Raw genomic sequence first — 22,745 nt, 5'->3', positions numbered from 1 at the left:
TATTATTTGTACATCAACAGTTATGCGATGCCAAGAAACAATCATACCGATGACATATTGACCCTGTAAGGCGTGAATATGGGGGATTTCGGTACTCGGCGGGCGAATGTAGAATTATCGAAATCCCACCTAAGAGGCAACTTATGCTGTCAAGTGTGCTTAATAATTTACATTCATATTATTTTTGCACGTAAACATTCAAGCAAAGCCAAAAACCAAGAATACAAATGATATTTTTGACACTTTCAGATGTAAATATGGGGGATTTCGGTACTCTGTGGGCGAATGTAGAATTACCGAAATCCGCGCTACAAGTCAATATTTTTCAAAAGAAGTGGGATATTGTTGTTAAGTTTTTGTCTGTTACTCTTCTTTCTAATATCAAAAAGCCACCCAGATGGTTTTTTGACACTTGAAGATCTTTACAGCGGGGATTTCTGTACCTGATCGTGCTTGTGAAAACATGCACTATGGATTCATACTCGAAATCCCAATAATTATGTATATATTTTAGTTTTTCACTACCAAACATGGATAAAAACAAGTTTTCATCAGTGAATTGATTGCATTTTGCAATATTCTATCTTAATATCCGCAGTATTTTGATAAATAATAAATATTATTGGGGATTTCTGGGGATTTCGAGGGATTTCGGTAATTACGGGGATTTCGTTATTTCTACACACCGCTGATTTAGCACAGTTAAATCGAAAGTAGTTGGACAATTTGGTCGTAATAAAGATATTACACACGGACACAGTTGATTGTAATGAAAACGATTACTCGTACATTTTCTTTCTTACCGAGATAGTGATTACCTTTGATGTTTCGAACGTCATAAACGGACATCATAACGGGAAAAGAAGTAAGCACGTAGAAATACCAGAGTCGTAGATTATCTACGTGTCCGAAAAGACCGGTAGATAGAATAGGGTTAATACGTAGTTCTTCATGAATGTTTTGTGCTTTTATGAGTACGTTCGTACAGCTCAAAGTTCTTTCTGATAACGATTTTGTTCATGTCAAAATGATGTCACACGTATGCCTTTAAAATCGAATCCACTCAACCTAATACATATATCTCTTATTCTCATAGATTCGGTCCTCGTCATTGTATCGAGCCTTTGACGAAAGCCCCTTAAAAAGTGCTCAATAGTAACTGTTATTCCATTTTTAGAAGTTTTAATTTATTTGCTGTTTGTTTATGACTATTACGACGATCATTCTCATGATCTATGATTTTCATTTGAAAGTAGGTCATGTTTATTCCAGGCCGATATTATGAGTACACAAGTCATACTCATGTTTTTTTAGCTCACCTGAGCACAACGTGCTCATCGTGTGCTTTTGTGATCACTTTTTGTCCGTCGTGCGTTGTCCGTTGTGCGGCGTCAACATTTGCCTTGTTAACTCTCTAGAGGCCACATTTATTATCCAATCTTCATGAAATTTGGTCTGAAGATTGGTCTCAATGATATCTTGGATGACTTTGAAAATGGTTACGTTTGCTTGAAAAACATGGCTTCCAAGGGGCGGGGCATTTTTTCTTATATGGCTATATATGGCTATAATAAAATCTTGTTAACACTCTAGAGGTCACAGTTATTGTCCAATCTTCATGAAACTTAATCAGAAGATTCATCCCAATAATATCTTAGAAGAGTTTGAAAATGATGCCGGTTGGTTGAAAAACATAGCCGCCAGGGGGCTGGGCATTTTTCCTGATATGGCTTTAGTAAAACCTTGTTGACCACATTTATTGCCCAACCTTGATGAAATATGGTCAGAAGATTTGTCTTAATGATATCTTGGATGAGTTTGAAAATGCTTACGTTTGCTTGAAAAACATGACCACCAAGGGGTGGGGCGTTTATTTGTGAAAACATTATTAAAGAGGAACTTGAACAAGGGTTTCATTTTTCCTATAAGCAACTATTAATAGAAAAATAACATGCGCATTTTAACAAACCTTTGCAACCAATCAGAAGGGCCGATACTATGAGTAACGGTGTACATGATCCTGATTTCTACAGTACATAGACTTGGTCTCGCCAGTATTATGGCAAAACATTACCGAGTTTAATGCAGTTTTTGTTGCTATGTCAAATAATACACATAAGTTTATACATTGACGTATTAAACGTGTATGTTTTTCAATCTTTTTACTTAAAATATTTAGATGTTTTCATTAAGAGGGCCGACACTACGGATTTACGGGTTTACATGCTAACAAACACAATACCTATTCACAACGACATCGATTTATTTTTGAAACTTGGATTAATACCATTCTTCTGCTAGCACATCGCATCAAGTAAGTTGTTTTAATTAGAGCATTACCAAGGATAAGTTGATAGCTTATTTTTCGAATTTGGAATACTCAGCTTTGTCCATTGCAAAAACTTACACATGTTTATCAACCGTTGACGTGTTTGCAACTTTGGATTAATATCGTTATTATGCGAGCAAACAATATTCCGAAATTTGTTTTAATTTGCGCGTTTGTGATATATTTATGATCTGTTTGTGTTAATTTATTCAAGAAAATAGTTTACGTTGCTAATATAACCGATTAAAGTGCCGCATGGAATCCATGAAAAAGGGGTTATCAGTTACAAGTCCCATTGACCCGTATGATCAATGGCAAGTAGTTTGATTATTTCAATAGGTTGATAACGGATGTATTGGGGGAATCGATCAAGTCAGAATTATGCGTATTAATGCATGAAAGGGGGGCTCAAACAATACAAAAATGTTGTTCTCTATGACATGTGCATATCGCTTTGTTTACATCTTGGCTTTTTTGGAAAACGAGGTTTAACGTTTTGCGCGGCTGTATGTAAAACATGTGCAGGTAAGTAAAAGGTATAAGCTTCTTGCTGCTTATATTTAAAGTCCATTCGATCATATTCATTTATTAAAAGGCAATCTTAGTATTGGTTTGTGGTTAAGAAAGTGCAACACATTGCAGGGAATTATTTATTTAGACACCAGCCGAGCAATCATTATATGTTTATAGAAGTAAAGGGGCTGTTCCAAACATATGGAGAGCCATTCAATTGTGTAACTTACATTTATTATAACGTTCAGGGTCTGTAAGGGAATTTGTTTAATGTTAATGTATTATACAATTTAAAAAAAATAAAAAAATCATCAATATAGTAACATACATGATACACATACACTATTATTATTAAACTGAAATTAAATTAACAAATAATTGATGTATTGATTACTAGATCAAGTAATTCTTATATCACTGTAAAATTATGCATGTGTAAAACATACTTTTGTATGGAACTGGCATACTTAGGACACTCTTTTACAGTAATATTAAACAACGTACAATTTCATTTAAACATACATATTAATTGTATGCTCTCATTGGGTTAACCCTGTCTTATATTAAGATAGTATTTCTACTATATCACTGCAATTTTCTGAGCAGTGTTTAAGACAAAGCATAGTTGATATTAAATCATAAATGACTGACACAATAATAAGAACAACTCATAATGTAACTACATGGCTTTTTAACCAGGTTTTTAACCAGGTTTTCCGAAGGAAAAAACTGGTTATTAGATTGGCGAATGCGGGCGGGCTGGCTGGCTGGCTGGCGGGCGGGCGGAACAAGCTTGTCCGGGCCATAACTTTGTCGTTCATTGTGAGATTTTAAAATCATATGGCTCATTTGTTAACCATCATTAGACGGTGTGTCGCGCGAAAAAAATACGTCAATATCTCCAAGGTCAAGGTCACACTTTGAGTTCAAAGGTAAAAAATAGCCATAAATGAGCTTGTCTGGGCTATAACTATGTCATTCATTATGAGATTTTAAAATCATTTGGCACATTTGTTCACCATCATGGGACGGTGTGTCACACGAAAGAATCACGTCAATATCTCCAATGTCAAGATCGCCACGACTGAAAATATATTTATTTTAAAACAAACTTACAAAGGGGGTTAATTTTGTTTGTTCATTTCAAAAGTTCAGTATGAGTTGTCTCCCTTTATCAGATTTTTTTTCACAATGAAAACCTGGTTTTGTGACAATTTTGTCCCTTGTTTCTTCTTTAACATGGTCAGTGCATTTAACATGTTTTTCAAAGCTATGAGTATTGATCATTTAAAACATTTGTTAATGTGTATGTCTTTTTCAGGTAGCCGCTGCCGTGAAAAGGGTTACAGTTTAGTCACCACTACCAGTCTTTCAACTACTTCCGCTGCACCATCAACATCAAGGTGTCCTAGAACAAACATGTTTGGCAATGCAGATATAGAGAGTTATCATGTATATAAAATAAACAGCTTGTCACATACACTTAATTTATGACTAGGATTGTACTAATCTTGAAGATAAAAATGCTTGCATTAAACGTTCATGAAAATGTCACAGACAAAAACATAATTTTGAAATTGTAAGACCTGGCTGGCTGTTTCTAGCAAATTGTCAGGTTGCTTTTACAGATTATTGTACTCTGGTCGCCATTTGTATGCCATTTTTAAAAAGTTACTCTCTATGTCCTTTCCATCACGAGGAGGGAGGTGGTTTTGTCATGCAATGTACATATGTTGTGGTTTTAGATGACAGTCAACACATCTGCATTTATAAATGGAGCACACTCCAAAATGATGGAGCAAAATGCTATGCAAATATCATTTTAGTTCCGCTGTTTTCGGAGAAAACCCGAGGTATTGTCATAGCCAGCTCGTCGTGTCGGTCGTCGTGTCGTTCGCGTCGTGATAAAACCTTAATATTTTGTCAAGGTTTTGAACATTGGCTCTAAAATCAAACCTACAACTTTGAAACTTCGTATGTAGTTGCACCTTGATAATTTCTACATGCCACACCCATTTTTGGGTCTGTAGGTCAAAGGCCAAGGTCACTGTGACCTCTAAAAAAATTATGGCAAGCTTTCATTTATTCAAAACTGCACCCGCAGCCGAGCGTGGCACCCGTTATGCGGTGCTCTTGTTTCAGCTCACCTGATTGCTCAGGTGAGCTTTTAGGATTGGTCTTGATCCATCCATAGTCTGTCCGTCCACAATTGGGTTGTAAAGACTCTAAAGGCCACATTTCTTGTCCGATCTTTATGAAATGTGGTCAGAAGATTTGTCCCAATGATACCTCGGTCGAGTTCGAAACTGGGTCATGCTGGTTAAAAACAAGGTCAAAAAAAGAAAAACCTTGTAAACACTGTAGAAGTCACATTTCATGCCCAATCTTCATGTAACTTTGTCAAATGTTTTTCTTAATAACATGTTGGTTGAGTTCAAAAGTGGTTCCGGTCCGTTGAAAAACATGGCTGCCAGTGGGCGGGGCAGTTTTCCTTATTTTGGCTATAGAGAAACCCTGTGAACACTATAGAAGTCACATTTTTTGCCCAATTATCATGTAACTTGGCCAGAACATTGGTTTTATTGATAGCTCGGACGAGCTTGGTAATGGTCCACTTCGGGGAAAAAACATAGCCATCTGGGGGCGGGGCAGTTTTCTCTATATGTATATAGTGAAAACATGTCAACACTCTACTAGAAGACACAGTTTTGGTCCAATCTTCGTGAAATTTGGTCCGAACATTTGTTTTCTAGATACATGAGTAAAGTTTGAAAATGGTTCCGGTCCGTTGAAAAACATGTCTGTCAGGGGGATGGGGCAGTTTTTCTTATATGTATATAGTAACAAAGGCTTGTGAACAGTCAAGAATTCACATTTTTTGCCCAATCATCATGAAACTTGGTCAAAACATTGGTGTTATTGATATATCGGACGAGCTCGGTGAAAAAACATAGTCGTCAGTGGGCGGGGCAGTTTTCTCTATGTGTATATTGTGAAAACATGTGAAAACTCTTGAAGTCACATTTTTCGCCCAATTTTTATGAATTTGGTTAGAACATTTGTTTCCTTGATACGAGAGTTGAGTTAGAAAATGTTTCTGGTCCGTTGAAAAACATAGCTGCCAGGGGGAGGGGTGTTGGCGCATTTTCCTTATATTTATATAGAAAAAAAACTTGTGAACACTCTAGAAGTCACATTTTTTGCCCAATCATCATGAAACTTGGAGAAAACATTAGTTTAATTGTTTTTTCAGATGAGTTCGAAAATGGTCTGTATCGTTAGAAACAATTGCCACCAAGGGGGGGGGGAGTCGGCAGCTTTTATTATATGACTATAAATATCATATATATAAATATATATATTCTCAACTATAAATGTCCTTAATGAACTCAGAAGCTTTAGAAGCTGTATTTTTATGTCCCCCAGTCCATACTGGGAGATATATTGTTTTTGCCCTGTTTGTTGGTTTGCGTCAAACTTTAACATTGGCCTTAATTTTTGCAATATTGAAGATAGCAACTCGATATTTGGCATGCATGTGTATCTCATGGAGCTGCACATTTTGAGTGGTGAAAGGTCAAGGTCATCCTTCAAGGTCAAAGTTCAAATATATGGGGGACATAGTGTTTAAAAACACACAGCTTGTTCACCTAATACTTGAGTATTTTAAAAGAATGATTGTCTTGATGCAAATGAAAGTAATAATCGTATCTGACTCATCTGGCTAAAACACTTGATCCCTAGGTCATATTATTGACAAAGATTAAATGAACTGACTCCTCTCATGTGAGCGAGCTAAGGTCATCTTTGCCCTCTTGTTTATTATTGTTATGCTTTTATATCATGCATTAAAGTCTCATGTGTAAAAAATACATGACAACAAATCTGATTATCAATCAGAATATAATTGTCCTTCAGTTTTGAAATTAAAAGAATTGTACATGTACTATGGTTTGTGTTTTTGTAAAGATTATTAAATTGATTTAAATGCATAATACTCATTTGTATAAAAATATAGAAAATAAGTTTCTGTACAACATTTTTAAATATTAAACATGTTCCATGAATAGTTATGGTTGTTTTCTGTAACACTGACTCACTGTGTCATTGTATGTGTGTGCCTGTGTGCCTGTCACTAAAATTTAACCTTGGTCATAACTTGTGCAATATTGAAGATAGAAACTTATATTTGACATGCATGTGTATCTCATTGTGCTGCACATTTTGAGTGGTGAAAGGTCAATGTCATCCTTCAGGTATAAAGGTCAAATATATGGCGATAGGGGGCATTGTGTTTCTGACAAACACATCTCTTGTTGTATCATGTATCATGTAATACTATATTATAAAGATATTTTTGTATATTGCGATGTTATTTTACATGATGATTTATATTAAATTATTTTGATTATGTATTATAAATTAAAATATATGCCAATCTTGTGGATTCTTCCAATAAATTGTCTTTGTTTATTTTTTTTCTTTTATATATAAGCGATGATTTGAAATGGTTGAAGTAATATGTACGTTTTAGAAACAATATATGTTGGAGCTTATAAAGTTTCCACTTATCTGCTTTTTCAAATCAACCATTTGCTTTTATAATCCTTAATATTAAATCTTTCATCAAACATTATTATTTGAAAGAAACTATCAATGGTTGGTTAAAAAAAGGTCAGTATTGTATGTACCACGACGTTTTTTTCAAAGTCTATTACAATGAGGGATATGTCTTTTTCCTTTGCTTACAATTTGCAAAATATTCTAGAAAAACGAAACAAAATACAAGGAAAAGTTTAAGTTACACATACACATGACTCGATGTTTGTTTGTTTTTGTTTTTTTGCAGCAAGCACTTTACAAGTGATAAATTATGAAAACGTAGAAACACAAGTCATTTTCACCTTTATTAAGATTTTTAAAACAAAAAAGAGTAAATGCATTTATGGAAACTTTATCAAATCTTTACTAGCATTCTGACTTGTTCATTGTACATACACAGATAAAGTCACACATGTTTGCAAAAATAAACGAGGACATCAGCCTCAGTGATGAATGCCGTTGTCGAAGTATGGCTAGAATACTAAACCTGTGAATGATGGCCAATCGAAGTCAGTGTCAAACAATGCCATAAACTTGCATCAGTTAGGATCTTAGTTTATTGAACAGAAACATTTCTCCGATAAAAAGTGTCAGTACCAAATGAGCACTGAAACTGAGAAACAAAGAAATGCACGTGGCAGAGTATTTAAAGGGGCATGTGCAGTAGTATTGTACCAATCTATTTAATTCCCAATATGAAGATTTATCGACTAAAATGTTCCCTGTTGTGTGTGTTTTTTTCTGTTATTTTCCCACTTGTGCTGAAACGGGTACTTGTGATTGGGACAAACCGGTTTGAACAAGTTTTATGAATGTTTTGCAATACATATGGCATCTAGAGTGGTCATATGCTTTGTCTGAACTTTGACTTACTCACCTCGTTTTTGGCCTCACCTGAAACAGTTTCAAACTCAGTGGGGACATTAATAATGATTATTATTTATAGGCAAGCGATTTTGGCTAAAGGTTAACAAAGTTTTCATTTTATCAGTATTAACTTGGTGATACTGTTTTGGGGCATAAACTCTTGATCAGGTTTGATAACCAGCCAGATCAAATGAAGAACTTATGAATTAGACTTAAAAAAAGGCAAAATAAACAGTTTGCACTTATTCAAATAGCTGTAGCCGTAAAATCTGCAAATTGTGTGACAATTTGTATTGGCATAATTTGTAGACCAAAATCTATTTTAAGCCAAATCGCCTGATGTAAAACAATTGATTTGTTCACGTTAAAGGGATCTTTTCACGCTTTGGTAAATTGACAAAATTGAAAAAAGTTGTTTCAGATTCGTAAGTTTTCGTTTTAGTTATGATATTTGTGAGGAAACAGTAATACTGAACATTAACCATGCTCTAATATAGCCATTATATGCATCTTTTGGTGATTTTAAAACCTAAAAATTATAAAGCGTTGCAACGCGAAACGATTGAATAATTTGGAGAGTTCTGTTTTTGTCGTTAAATTTTGTGAAACTACAAAGATTGCTTATATAAGGTATAAAATACCTCGAATGTGTACTCGACGGAATAGCTCAGTAGGCTAGAGCGTTTTTACTTCAGGACTCTGGCAGGACTCCAGGGGTCACTGGTTCGAAACCTGCTCCGGGCAATGTTCTTTTCCTTTTTTAAATTTTTTTCTTGTTTTTTACTGGAGCTTTTACGATCAAATGTTTACATTTATCAATATAAAGCATTTAATGAATAAGTTAAAAAATGCCAAAATCTGTGAAAAGGCCCCTTTAATGTTTCCGAAGATTTCAATTAAGCACATTGTAGGTATAATTCTAGACATTAGCATAAGGATACTTAAATGGTACTGTTTAGTTCGTAGATCGACTTATATCGCGTTCTGTAGTTGTAGTATTTTTGTTCAGTAAACATGTGTGTGTCGTACAACTTAAGTTGTATATATATGTAAGGAAAACAATTATAATTTATGTACAATGTGTATATTGTCGCATGTGCGAAGTATGATAAATACAATAAATTATTTCTACATCTTGCGGTGTCTTCGTTTTCATTTTGTATCAACTATTATTCCAAATCATTATAATAACTCTTAATTTGTTGAAGGCGTAAGTTAAAAAGATCAACACAAACACGCTTAATTAACAGATATTTACAAAAGCATCATAATGATTTTATGTTTATAATTAAAACATGCAAACACGAAACTTTAATGAGTTACATTTTGTTTTTTATGTAGTTTTATGGTTTGATACACATACTGATAGTAATATAATGATAAGCTTTACGTAGATGTAAAATCATATGTATATTATGCAACAAAGGGGTTTTGTTAATTAGTCTTATTTACTTGTAGATAAAAAGTGGAGGGCAGCCAAAAGAACATATGTTCGGACGGAAAACTGATCAGAGAATTCTTATTGATAATGAAACGTAGGTAATGTCGTAATAACTTTTTTTCTGTGGTCGTCCACAAACGAACTCTCCTCTGAATCTGAACTTTGCATCTTGTCTCATGAAGATGGCTGCCAATACCAACATATTCAGCGATAAGGAGACAAATAACTGGTTTAAGATGTGCGTAGCCCTCAATATTACGAAGGAAGGACTTGCTAACTTCGTTGAGAACACAATTAAAAAGGTCCACGCACCGCTTGGTAGCAGTTGTGGGCTATGTTCCATTGAACAACTGATGCCATGCCCTACGCAGGGTCTGTGTAATAAAAGGAAACGAAATATTTGCTCTTTCCACAAATCACATCTGCCCCAGCCATGTCAAAGATGCGATACAGTGAAACATGGTATAATATCATATCACCGATTCAGTGGTCCTTCATGGAAAAACATTAAAGCACAAGGTTGGAAAACGGACTGGTGGGAAATAGCCAAATGTTACCTTCCTCCGCAAGGATACGCTGACGTGTCATCAGTTCAGGAATCAGACTTTAATGCGGTGATTAACATCATTTTAAACTGCACAGATTTCCAGAAGTATCTCTCCTCCTCTTGGCTTTCACCTCCGCCGCCTGATCCGCAATGTCCGTTGGAAAAGGTAATGTTTCAAGCACAGCTAATTTTCGTCAGTGGTTTTATTGTTGTTGTTGTTTTTTTAACTTGTTGAATAATTAGTTGTTTTTAGCTCATCTATTTTTTGAAAATAAATTATGAGCTATTGTCATCACGTTGGCTTCGGTGTCGGCGTCGGCGTCCGGTTAAGTTTTGCTTTTAGATACACTTTTCTCATAAAGTATCAATGCTATTGCATTAAAACTTGGTACACTTACTAACTATCATTAGGGGACTGGGCAGGCAAAGTTAGATAATTCTGGCTTGCATTTTGACAGAATTATGTGCCCTTTTTATACTTAGAAAATTGAGAATGTTGGTTAAGTTTTGTGTTTAGGTCCATTTTATTCCTTAAGTATCAAAGCTATTGCTTTGATACTTGCAACACTTACTAACTATCATAAGGGAACTGTGCAGGCAAAGTTATGTAATTCTGACTGGCATTTTTACAGAATTATGTGCCCTTTTTATACTTAAAAAATTAAAAATTTGGTTAAGTTTTGTGTTTAGGTCCACTTTTTGTCTTAAGTATCAAAGCCATTGCTTTTATACTTGCAACACTTACTAACTATTGTAAGGGGACTGTGCAGGCAAAGTTATGTAACTCTGACTGGCATTTTGACGGAATTATGTGCCCTTTTTATACTTAGAAAATTGAAAATTTGGGAAGTTTTGTGTTTAGGTCCACTTTTTTCCTAAAGTATCAAAGCCATTGCTTTCATACTTGCAACACTTACTAACTATCGTAAGGGGACTGTGCAGGCAAAGTTATGTAACTCTGACTGGCATTTCGACGGAATTATGTGCCCTTTTTATACTTAGAAAATTGAACATTTGGTAAAGTTTTGTGTTTAGGTCCACTTTTTTCCTAAAGTATCAAAGCCGTTGCTTTCATACTTGCAACACTTACTAACTATCGTAAGGGGACTGTGCAGGCAAAGTTATGTAACTCTGACTGGCATTTTGACGGAATTATGGGCCCTTTATTATTAAAAATTTGGTTAAGTTTTGTGTTTTGGTCCACTTTACCTCTTAAGTATCATAGATATTGCTTTCATACTTGGAACACTCGTAATCTATCATAAGAGGACAGTAAAGGACAAGTTGCATAACTCTGGTTGTCATTTTTACGGAATAATGGCCCTTTTTTGACTTTGAATATATGGTTACATTTTGTGTTTAGATCCACTTTTCTTCAAAAGTATCAAGGCTATTGCTTTTAAACTTTAAATACTTTCATGCTATCATGAGGGTACTGTACCTGGAAAGTTGAATTTAACCTTGACCTTTGAATGACCTTGACTCTCAAGGTCAAATTATTAAATTTTGCTAAAATTGCCATAACTTCTTTATTTATGATTTGATTCGATTGATACTTTGACAAAACAACTCTTACCTGACATACCACAATTGACTCCGTCCAAACCATCCTCCACGCCCCCCCCCCCCCCGAATCCACCCCCCCCCCCCCCCGAATCCCACTCAACCCCCCTCCATTATTATTTTTTTAATTAAAGATCATCTAATAAATGACCACCACACCCTCACACTATACACCCACCCCCAAAAAATATTTGTTATGCCCCCGGTAGGGTGGCATATAGCAGTTGAACTGTCCGTCAGTGTCAGTCAGTCTGTCTGTCCGTCCGAAAAAACTTTAACATTGGCCATTACTTTTTCACTTTTTAAGACAGCAACTTGATATTTGGCATGCATGTATCTCATGGAGCTGCACATTTTGAGTGGTGAAAGGTCAAGGTCATCCTTCAAGGTCAAATGTGAAATTTATGGTGTCTGTCCGTCCGAAAACTTTAACATTGGCAATAACTTTTTCAATATTGAAGATAGCAACTTGATATTTGGCATGCATGTGTATCTTATAAGCTGAACATTTTGAGTGGTGAAAGGTGAAGGTGAAGGTTATCCTTTAAGGTCAAATGTCAAATATATGGCGTCTGCCCGATCGAAAACTTTAATATTGTCCATAACTTTTTTATATTGAAGGTAGCAACTTAATATTTGGCATGCATGTGTATCTCATGAAGCTGCACATTTTGAGTGGTGGAAGTTCAAGGTCAAGGTCATCCTTCAAGGTCAAAAAATAAAAATAAAATTCAAAGCGGCGTTCTTATGAAGCTGCACATTTTGAGTGGTGGAATTTCAAGGTCATCCTTCAAGGTCAAGGTCATCCTTCAAGGTCAAAGGTAAAAAAATAAATAAAAAATTTCAAAGTGGCATTACCATGAAGCTGCACATTTTGAGTGGTGGAAGTTCAAGGTCAATGTCATTCTTCAAGGTCAATGTCATCCTTCAAGGTCAAAGTAAAAAAAAATCAAAGCGGCGTTATCATGAAGCTGCACATTTTGAGTGGTGTAGGTTCAAGGTCAAGGTCATCCTTTAAGGTCAAAGGTCAAACAAAATATAAAAAAAATTCAAAGCGGCATTATCATGAAGCTGCACATTTTGAGTGGTGGAAGTTGAAGGTCAAGTTCATCCTTCAAGGTAAAAAATAAAAAAAATTAAAAAATCAAAGCAGCGTTTTCATGAAGCTGCACATTTTTAGTGGTGGAAGTTCAAGGTCAAGGTCATCCTAAAAGGTTTAGGTCATCCTTCAAGGGAAAAGGTCATTTTTTTAAATTAAGATTCAAAGCGGCGTTCTCATGAAGCTGTACATTTTCAGTGGTGGAAGGTCAAGGTCATTCTTCAAGGTCAAGGTCATCCTTCAAGGTCAAAGGTAAAAAAAATAATAATTTTAAAGCGGTGTTATCATGAAGCTGCACATTTTGAGTGGTGGAAGTTCAAGGTCATCTTTCAATGTCAAGGTCATCCTTCAAGGTCAAGGGTCAAAAAAAATTATTTCAAAGCGGCCTTCTCATAAAGCTTCACATTTTGAGTGGTGGAAGTTCAAGGTAAAGGTCATCCTTCAAGGTCAAGGTAAAAAAAACAAACAATAAAAATTGTCAAAGCGGGGCAATAGGGGGCATTGTGTTTCTGACAAACGCATCTCTTGTTTTTTTTTCAAACATGGTTAAAAAACACAAATATTTATTTTTATTATTTTATTTTTGAAATACCGTCCAACCATCCCACCCAAGAATCCCTCCCCCCCACCCCAAAAAATATGTAATTTTTGTTTTGCATTTTTGGAAGATAATGTAATGAATGACCGCACCCCCACACTATACACCCCTCTACACTCCACCCCTCCCTCCTTTGTGATTGAAATTGAGATAGGTCCCTACAACTTTAAAAAGACTAATAGATGAGCGGTCTGCACCCGCAAGGCTGTGCTCTTGTTGAAATTAGTATGTTCCATTAAGGTCCGTCAAATTGGCCGAGATGTACGCCACAGTGCCAACTGCAAGACAACAGATGCTGAACTTCAAGACTATTTCCAGGCATTGACCATGCTCCTGGCAGATCCAGTATATCTGGCACATGATCCGAGTGCAAATACAGCCCTCAGTAGGCTAACTGATGTACGTCACTCTTCATGCCATTGTTGGTCAACTTTCGTAGTTATAAAATTCATTGTCATATGATAGCTTGTATCCTTTACCATTGAAGCGAGTAAGTAGTAAAAACCAATCATCATGTGATACTATGACAGATTGAAGCATATGAAATGCTATGATTAAGCAGACCAATATAATCTTTCGATATTATAGTTGAACTATTTTGTGTAAATTTCCCATTTAAAAAAAATGTTCGCATTTATTAAAGATGCAATCTGTGTAATATAATTATGGTTTATCAAGCATCGCATACAAAACTTAAAGCAAGCATGTGAATGTTTAATCAAAGATTTATATGCTGAAATCCACACAATCACACTTAATACAAGTTCTAGTCAGGAACCATATCAAATATTTGATTCTTAAATGTATGTAATTATCTGTAATAACAACAAATACAAAACTGTTATTTGCGTTTTAACTGATGCGATAGATTCAATAAATCGACGTGAAGCTTTTTGTCCTTGTGTGGGGTCAATGTTAAGTAGCGAACATTTTAATATTGAGATTAATTTCACAAACACCAATTGTTTATGCCCCCGAAGGAGGGCATATAGTGACCCCACTATCCGTCCGTCTGTCCGTCCGTCTGTCCGTCACACTTTGCGTTTAGGTTTCGAAAAAAGATCACAACTTCTATGTCGCTTCAGATGTAACCTTCATATTTGGTATGCATGTGTATATGGACAATGCCTTTCCATACGCACACAAATATTGACCCCTGTGACCTTGACCTTGGGGTCCGCGTTTAGGTTTCGAAATCGGCGTTAAGGTTTCGAAAAATGCTCATAACTTCTATCAAAGCGTTTATATGGGGCATAATTCATCCTATGGTGACAGCTCTTATTGCAACATGTGTTTTTTATTTCCATTGAAGCTTCAGAATGACCGCCTCCCTCTGATTGAATTTGGCAATATGAGTATGAGTACCATACAAGCAATTGAGCGTGCAAAAGATGTTGCTGAGGAACAATTCTCAGAAAAGGCAAAACATACTCTTGAAGAAGGCTTAAACAAAATAAAGGAAGCGTTAAAGAACGGTGAACAAGTGATTGAACAATCAATAAAGACAAAGACATTAGTCTCGATAACACAGATAGACACACTGACAAAAAGCAGTGTTCAACTTATAGAAGACCACACTAAAGATAGCATGGCGCGCATGCAACAAAATATTGCTGACAAGGCGAGAGAAGACTACGAAAGACGCGTAGAATGTGAGTAAATTGTATTATTATGCTGACATGTATGGTGTGTTTTTTTCGCAACTGTGCACATGATGCTCATGGTAAGCGTTTGCGATAACCATTTGACTGTCGGTTCGCGTCATTCAAATTTACCTTCATTACACTCTAAAGACCTCATATTTTGTCCAGTGTCATGAAACGTTTAAGATTATTTGCCCAATTGATATATCAGTCGAGTTCAACAATGGTTCCGGTCCCAATGTAAACATGGCCGTGATGGGGATGTAAGTTTCCCTTTTGTGATTTATTGAAACATTTAGAAGTTATACTTTAAGTCCAATCATCATGAATTTTGCTCAGAACATGTGTTATAATGATATATCTGCAAAGTTCGAAAATGCTTGGGGTCTGTTAAAAAAAACATTGTTACCAAAGGGCGTGACAGTTTTCCTTATATAGCTGTAGTGAAAACTTGTTAACTCGCTAGAAGTCTCAGTTATGGTCAAATCATCATGAACATTGCTCAGAACAGTTATTTTGTGTTAATGATATGCTTAGTCTGTTAAAAAAACTGTGCCCCCTGGGACGGGGCAATTCAAACTATATTGCTATACTGAAACATTGTTAGCTCACGATCTTTTGTGATCGGCTTTTGTCCGTCTCTCGTCGCTTGTACCTCGTCCATCGTCAACGTTTACCTTATGAACACTTTAGAGGCCACATTATACACTAATCTTCATGGACCTTGATCAGAACATTTGTCCAAATGATATCTTGGCCGAAACCGAAACTGGATCACGTGAGGTAAAAATGTTAAGAGACATGATCAATTTTAAGTTTAAGCTTGTTAAACTAAACACTAAAACTCACATGTATTGTCGAATCTTCATGAAACTTTTTAGAAAATGTATTCCAAAGATGTCTTTGTTGTGTTCGACAACGGTTCTTGATTATCACAAAACATGGGCGCCACGGGGAGTGGCACTTTTGCCTTATATGGCTAAAGATAAACCTTCAGAACATTCTAGTAGTCACATTTTTAGCCCAATATTCTTGTTCAGAACATTGGTCAAAAAACAGTTACAATCTTTATCTGAACAATATCGTTGTTGTCTTCGAATATGAATTATGATGGTTTATAGAAGAATACAAGGGTCGATACATCCATTTACTACTATAAATGTGAGAATACTATAGTTGCACCTTTGTCATTCAGTATACATCCCTTTATGACAGTTCATATATTATCATTGTCAAGCCTCTGTCATTCAGTATATCTCCATTGATAACAGTTTATATCAGAATATAATGATTGCGCCTCTGTCGTTCAGTCTAGCTCTCTTGATGATGGTTCATAAGAGAAAACTCGCTAGAAGTCTCAGTTATGGTCAAATCATCATGAACATTGCTCAGAACAGTTATTTTGTGTTAATGATATATCGGCTTAGTCTGTTAAAAAAACTGTGCCCCCTGGGACGGGGCAATTCAAACTATATTGCTATACTGAAACATTGTTAGCTCACGATCTTTTGTGATCGGCTTTTGTCCGTCTCTCGTCGCTTGTACCTCGTCCATCGTCAACGTTTACCTTATGAACACTTTAGAGGCCACATTATACACTAATCTTCATGGACCTTGATCAGAACATTTGTCCAAATGATATCTTGGCCGAAACCGAAACTGGATCACGTGAGGTAAAAATGTTAAGAGACATGATCAATTTTAAGTTTAAGCTTGTTAAACTAAACACTAAAACTCACATGTATTGTCGAATCTTCATGAAACTTTTTAGAAAATGTATTCCAAAGATGTCTTTGTTGTGTTCGACAACGGTTCTTGATTATCACAAAACATGGGCGCCACGGGGAGTGGCACTTTTGCCTTATATGGCTAAAGATAAACCTTCAGAACATTCTAGTAGTCACATTTTTAGCCCAATATTCTTGTTCAGAACATTGGTCAAAAAACAGTTACAATCTTTATCTGAACAATATCGTTTTTGTCTTCGAATATGAATTATGATGGTTTATAGAAGAATACAAGGGTCGATACATCCATTTACTACTATAAATGTGAGAATACTATAGTTGCACCTTTGTCATTCAGTATACATCCCTTTATGACAGTTCATATATTATCATTGTCAAGCCTCTGTCATTCAGTATATCTCCATTGATAACAGTTTATATCAGAATATAATGATTGCGCCTCTGTCGTTCAGTCTAGCTCTCTTGATGATGGTTCATAAGAGAAAACTCGCTAGAAGTCTCAGTTATGGTCAAATCATCATGAACATTGCTCAGAACAGTTATTTTGTGTTAATGATATATCGGCTTAGTCTGTTAAAAAAACTGTGCCCCCTGGGACGGGGCAATTCAAACTATATTGCTATACTGAAACATTGTTAGCTCACGATCTTTTGTGATCGGCTTTTGTCCGTCTCTCGTCGCTTGTACCTCGTCCATCGTCAACGTTTACCTTATGAACACTTTAGAGGCCACATTATACACTAATCTTCATGGACCTTGATCAGAACATTTGTCCAAATGATATCTTGGCCGAAACCGAAACTGGATCACGTGAGGTAAAAATGTTAAGAGACATGATCAATTTTAAGTTTAAGCTTGTTAAACTAAACACTAAAACTCACATGTATTGTCGAATCTTCATGAAACTTTTTAGAAAATGTATTCCAAAGATGTCTTTGTTGTGTTCGACAACGGTTCTTGATTATCACAAAACATGGGCGCCACGGGGAGTGGCACTTTTGCCTTATATGGCTAAAGATAAACCTTCAGAACATTCTAGTAGTCACATTTTTAGCCCAATATTCTTGTTCAGAACATTGGTCAAAAAACAGTTACAATCTTTATCTGAACAATATCGTTTTTGTCTTCGAATATGAATTATGATGGTTTATAGAAGAATACAAGGGTCGATACATCCATTTACTACTATAAATGTGAGAATACTATAGTTGCACCTTTGTCATTCAGTATACATCCCTTTATGACAGTTCATATATTATCATTGTCAAGCCTCTGTCATTCAGTATATCTCCATTGATAACAGTTTATATCAGAATATAATGATTGCGCCTCTGTCGTTCAGTCTAGCTCTCTTGATGATGGTTCATAAGAGAAAACCGTGTCATTCAGTGTACTTCCCTTGATCGCAGTTCATATGAAAATACCATGGTTTCACCTCTGCCATTCAGTATATCTCCATTGATGACAATTAAGTTCATATACAAATATAATGATTTTGCCTCTGGCATTCAGTTTACCTCTCTTAATAAAGGTTCGTATGAGAATACCATGGTCGGGTCTTGTCATTCAGTTAACTTCGCTTGATGATGATTTATATAAAAACACTATAGTCGCGCCTCTGCCATTCAGTGTACCTCCCTTGATTACAGGTCATATACCGTAGTTGCACCTCTATCATCAGTATTCTTTGCTTGATTACGGTTCATATAGGAATACCATCCCTTGATACCAGTTCATATGAAAATTACAGTGGTTGCGCCTCTTATCATTTAGTATACCTCCCTTAACTACAGGTCATATGACAACAGCATTGTTTAGCTACTATCGTTTGGATAGCCTAATTAATTACAGTTCATTTGCAAATATCGTGAGTGTGCATGTTTCATTCATTTCACATTATTCATGACGGTTCATATGTAATAATTCGCATTTGTCAATCAGTTTGCCTCTCTTCATGACCTGCTATGCGTGGATATGTTGGTTGATACCCTTAAGAAGTTGTCTTCATTGAATAGAATATAAACAATATGTTTGTGCACGAACATATATCTTACTTGTAGTTGAAAATACACATAATGTTCTTCTATGAATATTTTGTATCCTTCCAGATCTTCGTTGCAGACTGGTGGACCATTACCGCGACACCGTTAGCTACGTGCCTTTGTCTGCGTTGAATGTCAGTCTCGATAAGCACGTACAAGATGTCTATGTCATTCCAAAAATACACAGGATAAAAATAGAGAATGATGGGAGACAAACAAAACAGGAGCAAATTTTTTCGTATAAAGATTGCTTCAACGGCGGTGATCATTTATCTAGACGTATATATTTACAAGGCGAGCCTGGAAGTGGCAAATCGACATTTGCTTCCATGTTAGTTAATGAGTGGTGTAACATACAATTGCCTTCAACGGAATCTACCAAAGAGAAAACGTTGTTTGTCGACTTTAAAACCCTGCAGAAATTTAAGTTTCTCTTTTTCATCTCTTTGCGAGATTCAAGACATCATACGGATGTAGTGCAGATGATCAAAACACAGCTAATTGACAAGATATGTACGGAAGACAAACGTGAAGAAGCGAAGAAACTTTGTCTTCAAATTATGAAAAATGATGTATGTCTCGTTATTCAAGACGGTCTAGATGAGTGGCCTGGTGATGAAGCTCTACCTTCTATGGCAGGAATTCCTAAAGAAAACTGCATCGTACTCACAACTTCTCGACCATGGAAACTAAGTGATGAACGTATCAAAAATTCTCAAATAGATATTCTGTTAGGAGTTGAAGGTATAAGCGATACCAAAGCATTCAATGAACGGATACTACGATGCTTACTTGACGAATCAAAGGATGTCAAAGAAAGCGTGAAGCAATTCGACAAATTCCTCTTGAGTCGCAACTTGGAGTCGATATCATCTTCACCTATGCTGCACGCACTTGTTCTCTGTACCTGGGTAGATGATAGGGCTAAGTGTCTCACCGGATCGTCACGATGTGATCTGTACACTACCCTACTTGACTGTCTATGCAAAAAAGCCACTCCTGAAATGTGTTATTTCAACAAATTGAATCCACCGCCGGTAAAAAACTTTGATGGTACAAAATATATTAAATCAAATAAGGCTCACATAGATTCCATTGCTGAAGCTGCGTTCTCTTTTTTGTTTTCAAATGAAAAAGAGTCATCAATAGTTTTTAGCGATATCAAATTGTCAGAAGTTTTGCTTCCAACTGCAAAAGAGTTCGCACTTTTATCAGGATTATTAACCAAAAGGAAAGCAAAAAGAGTTACTGATACGACTTGTAGGTTTGTCCACAAAACTTTTCAGGAATTCTTAACTGCTTATCATATCGCCAACAATGCAGACGTTGTGCATGATGTCATTTCCGGATATCTCAAACGCCATGACAATTCATATCTTGATATATTTCAAATTTTTATATTCCTGTGTGGCTTGAATATCTCAGCAGCGAATAAACTATCTGCTTTGATGAATGAGCTTGCAGTTAATCGCAATCATATGTATATGTATGGATTCTTCCAAAAATGTATCCTTACTGGCTACAGGGAGGCTGTAGCCAACAAGAACACCCCAATACAGCTGCATCTCAGTCACTTTAATATCAACAATGATAATGATGCTGAAGAGTTGTCTCAAATCTGGGCTTTTAACAAGTCACGTGCACGATCTTTATGGGTTTATTCGCAAAGAATTGTGGTATCAATTTGTTCACGAGACGCGTTGTCTACTCGTTGTCAGGAATCTGAACCTGTTTCCTTGCCTGCATGTGACGATCCTGGTCCCTCAGCAGGAACACGAAAAGTTCGGGAAGAAATCAGTCCGTCTGCGTGCTGTATGGAGTTCGACTTTTCATGGTGTAACAACCTGGAACGGATGATTCTCTGGTGTAATGCAATAGTGCAACCTAATTCACTGGTGGGCCTTAAGAAGTTGAAAGATCTGCAATTACGTGGAGGTTGTAAATGTGAAGCCCTTGACTTGTCACATCATGAACACATGGAATCAATTAATGTCAGCGGTGGAGTAACTTTATTACCACTGTCGGTTTATAATTATAAAAGTCTTAAATGTATTAAGATACTTACAACTTATGACGGACTGGATTTGTCACTGCTTGAAAATTTACATTCGATAACAATCAGCAATAAGGTGAAAGTGCTACCAAAACGACCTCTCATTCATAACAAACAAAAACTGACTCATATTGGCTTAATTGAGTTTGATTTGAAAAGTTATGACAGTAAAGACAGTTATACATGGTGTCTACTAAACGGTGAAGATCCAGTACAGTGTGCAGACTATACTCCAGTTCTGTCTTCTGTAGCACTCATTGAATTGCATGGAGTCACATGTTCCGTAAACTGGCTACGAAGTCTACTCACAACGCTTCTGACACTCGATCATAGGGTGAGGTGCGAGCTGTCGCACTGTAGTATAACTTCACTCGATCATGAGGTTAAGGGCAGGCCGCAAGGCAGTCACACAGGATCATGCGCAGAGGATGCAGACCTCATTCCAGATGAACTTACATGCGCATCCATAGATACGGATTTAAACAAGACATGTGCATTCAAAGTGAACGACTTAGTCTGGCAACACTATCTATGGGAAACTCTGCAGGGACTGAATGTCAAAAAGCTTAGTTTAAGGAATTTGAATCAATGTTTTGTATCATGGTATCGTTTACCTCCATTGTCACACTCACTAGCTTCCCTCCCACAGCTAGAAACGCTTAGCGTTTATTTATCTGAATATATCGACCTGCAGCTTCCACCGTCATTGAAGCATTTTATAGGCTCTTTTTATACATTGTCTCCTTCACAATTTCGCGATCTTTTGAACAAATTGTCGCCACGGACTCAATCAGTTGAGTGTAGATTGGAATTCTTTTGTATTAATGAAAGAGATATTAACCTGCCCCAGAAGATTCCACCAGAGGAATATATCCTCATTAAAAAGAATCTCGAAGCACTGGAGCACGTGAAAGTGAAACGATTTCAATTATATGAATTTGCACTTAGCACTAGTACCTGGTCTGTACGTGACAGTGTTGGACTTGATGGCGATGATGATGATGAGGGCATAGATTATTCGTTGTTATCAGACCATGAAGCAATTGACGGCCTTGCTCGCATATCAATGGGACTTCAGATTAACTGTGTTAAAGATCTAGACTTGACCGAGTGAAGTAATACATACGACTACAAGACTATATACGATGGATGATCCGGAAATATGAAGACGTTACCCATTCTTTATGCGCAGTTATTTATTTGATACAAAAACTAACGAACATTAGTGTGAATACCGTAAATACACGAACTTTTACTCCTTTCCAATTAGTCGCATAACATTTATTTACCACAATATTTTTTATTAAACATATTATATAGATGTTTATATAAGTTTTATTCAAAACAATATATTCACAACGAAACATATAAATGGAAATATATTTCTGGATCATGTCCCGTACTCGTGATTATATATTTCCGGAACAGTGTTGTATTTTGTGTAAATAATTGCATACATATTATTAACAAACTACAAAATTCGGTGTGTACAGTATATCGAATGCGACTTCAGATCACCTGTGTTAGATATACAGCTATGAATAACCGAAGTTATACATGCGACTACACCCATTTAATGTTATCACATGTGCTATACATTTATAGAACACATGCGCAAAATAAATGTGCAAGCATGCTTGAATAATTACGAATAAAGTCATTTGTACTTGATTCTTGTGACGAGAAAAAGACTTTACATT

General features: G+C 36.1%; 1 protein-coding gene across 3 annotated transcripts; it reads left to right on the top strand.

Moving 5' to 3' along the window:
- Window positions 1–721: 721 nt before the first annotated feature.
- On the top strand, window positions 722–22,745 carry LOC127838251 (uncharacterized). Of its 3 annotated transcripts, none has more exons than XM_052365873.1 (5): window positions 722–865; window positions 9,770–10,465; window positions 13,800–13,958; window positions 14,872–15,211; window positions 19,059–22,745. In XM_052365873.1, exons 2-5 carry the CDS (start codon window positions 9,929–9,931, stop codon window positions 22,157–22,159), a joined length of 4,137 nt encoding a protein of 1,378 aa, XP_052221833.1. In that variant the 5' UTR covers window positions 722–865; window positions 9,770–9,928; the 3' UTR covers window positions 22,160–22,745. The 3 variants fall into 3 exon arrangements, with proteins under 3 accessions (XP_052221833.1, XP_052221835.1, XP_052221834.1); XM_052365874.1 differs by lacking the exon at window positions 722–865 and adding an exon at window positions 4,161–4,245; XM_052365875.1 differs by lacking the exon at window positions 13,800–13,958.

Source organism: Dreissena polymorpha, chromosome 7, assembly GCF_020536995.1.
Source record: "Dreissena polymorpha isolate Duluth1 chromosome 7, UMN_Dpol_1.0, whole genome shotgun sequence".
Lineage (NCBI taxonomy): Eukaryota > Metazoa > Mollusca > Bivalvia > Myida > Dreissenidae > Dreissena > Dreissena polymorpha.
Note: the sequence above shows the minus strand (reverse complement) of the source record. Positions and strands in the feature narration are given on the sequence as shown.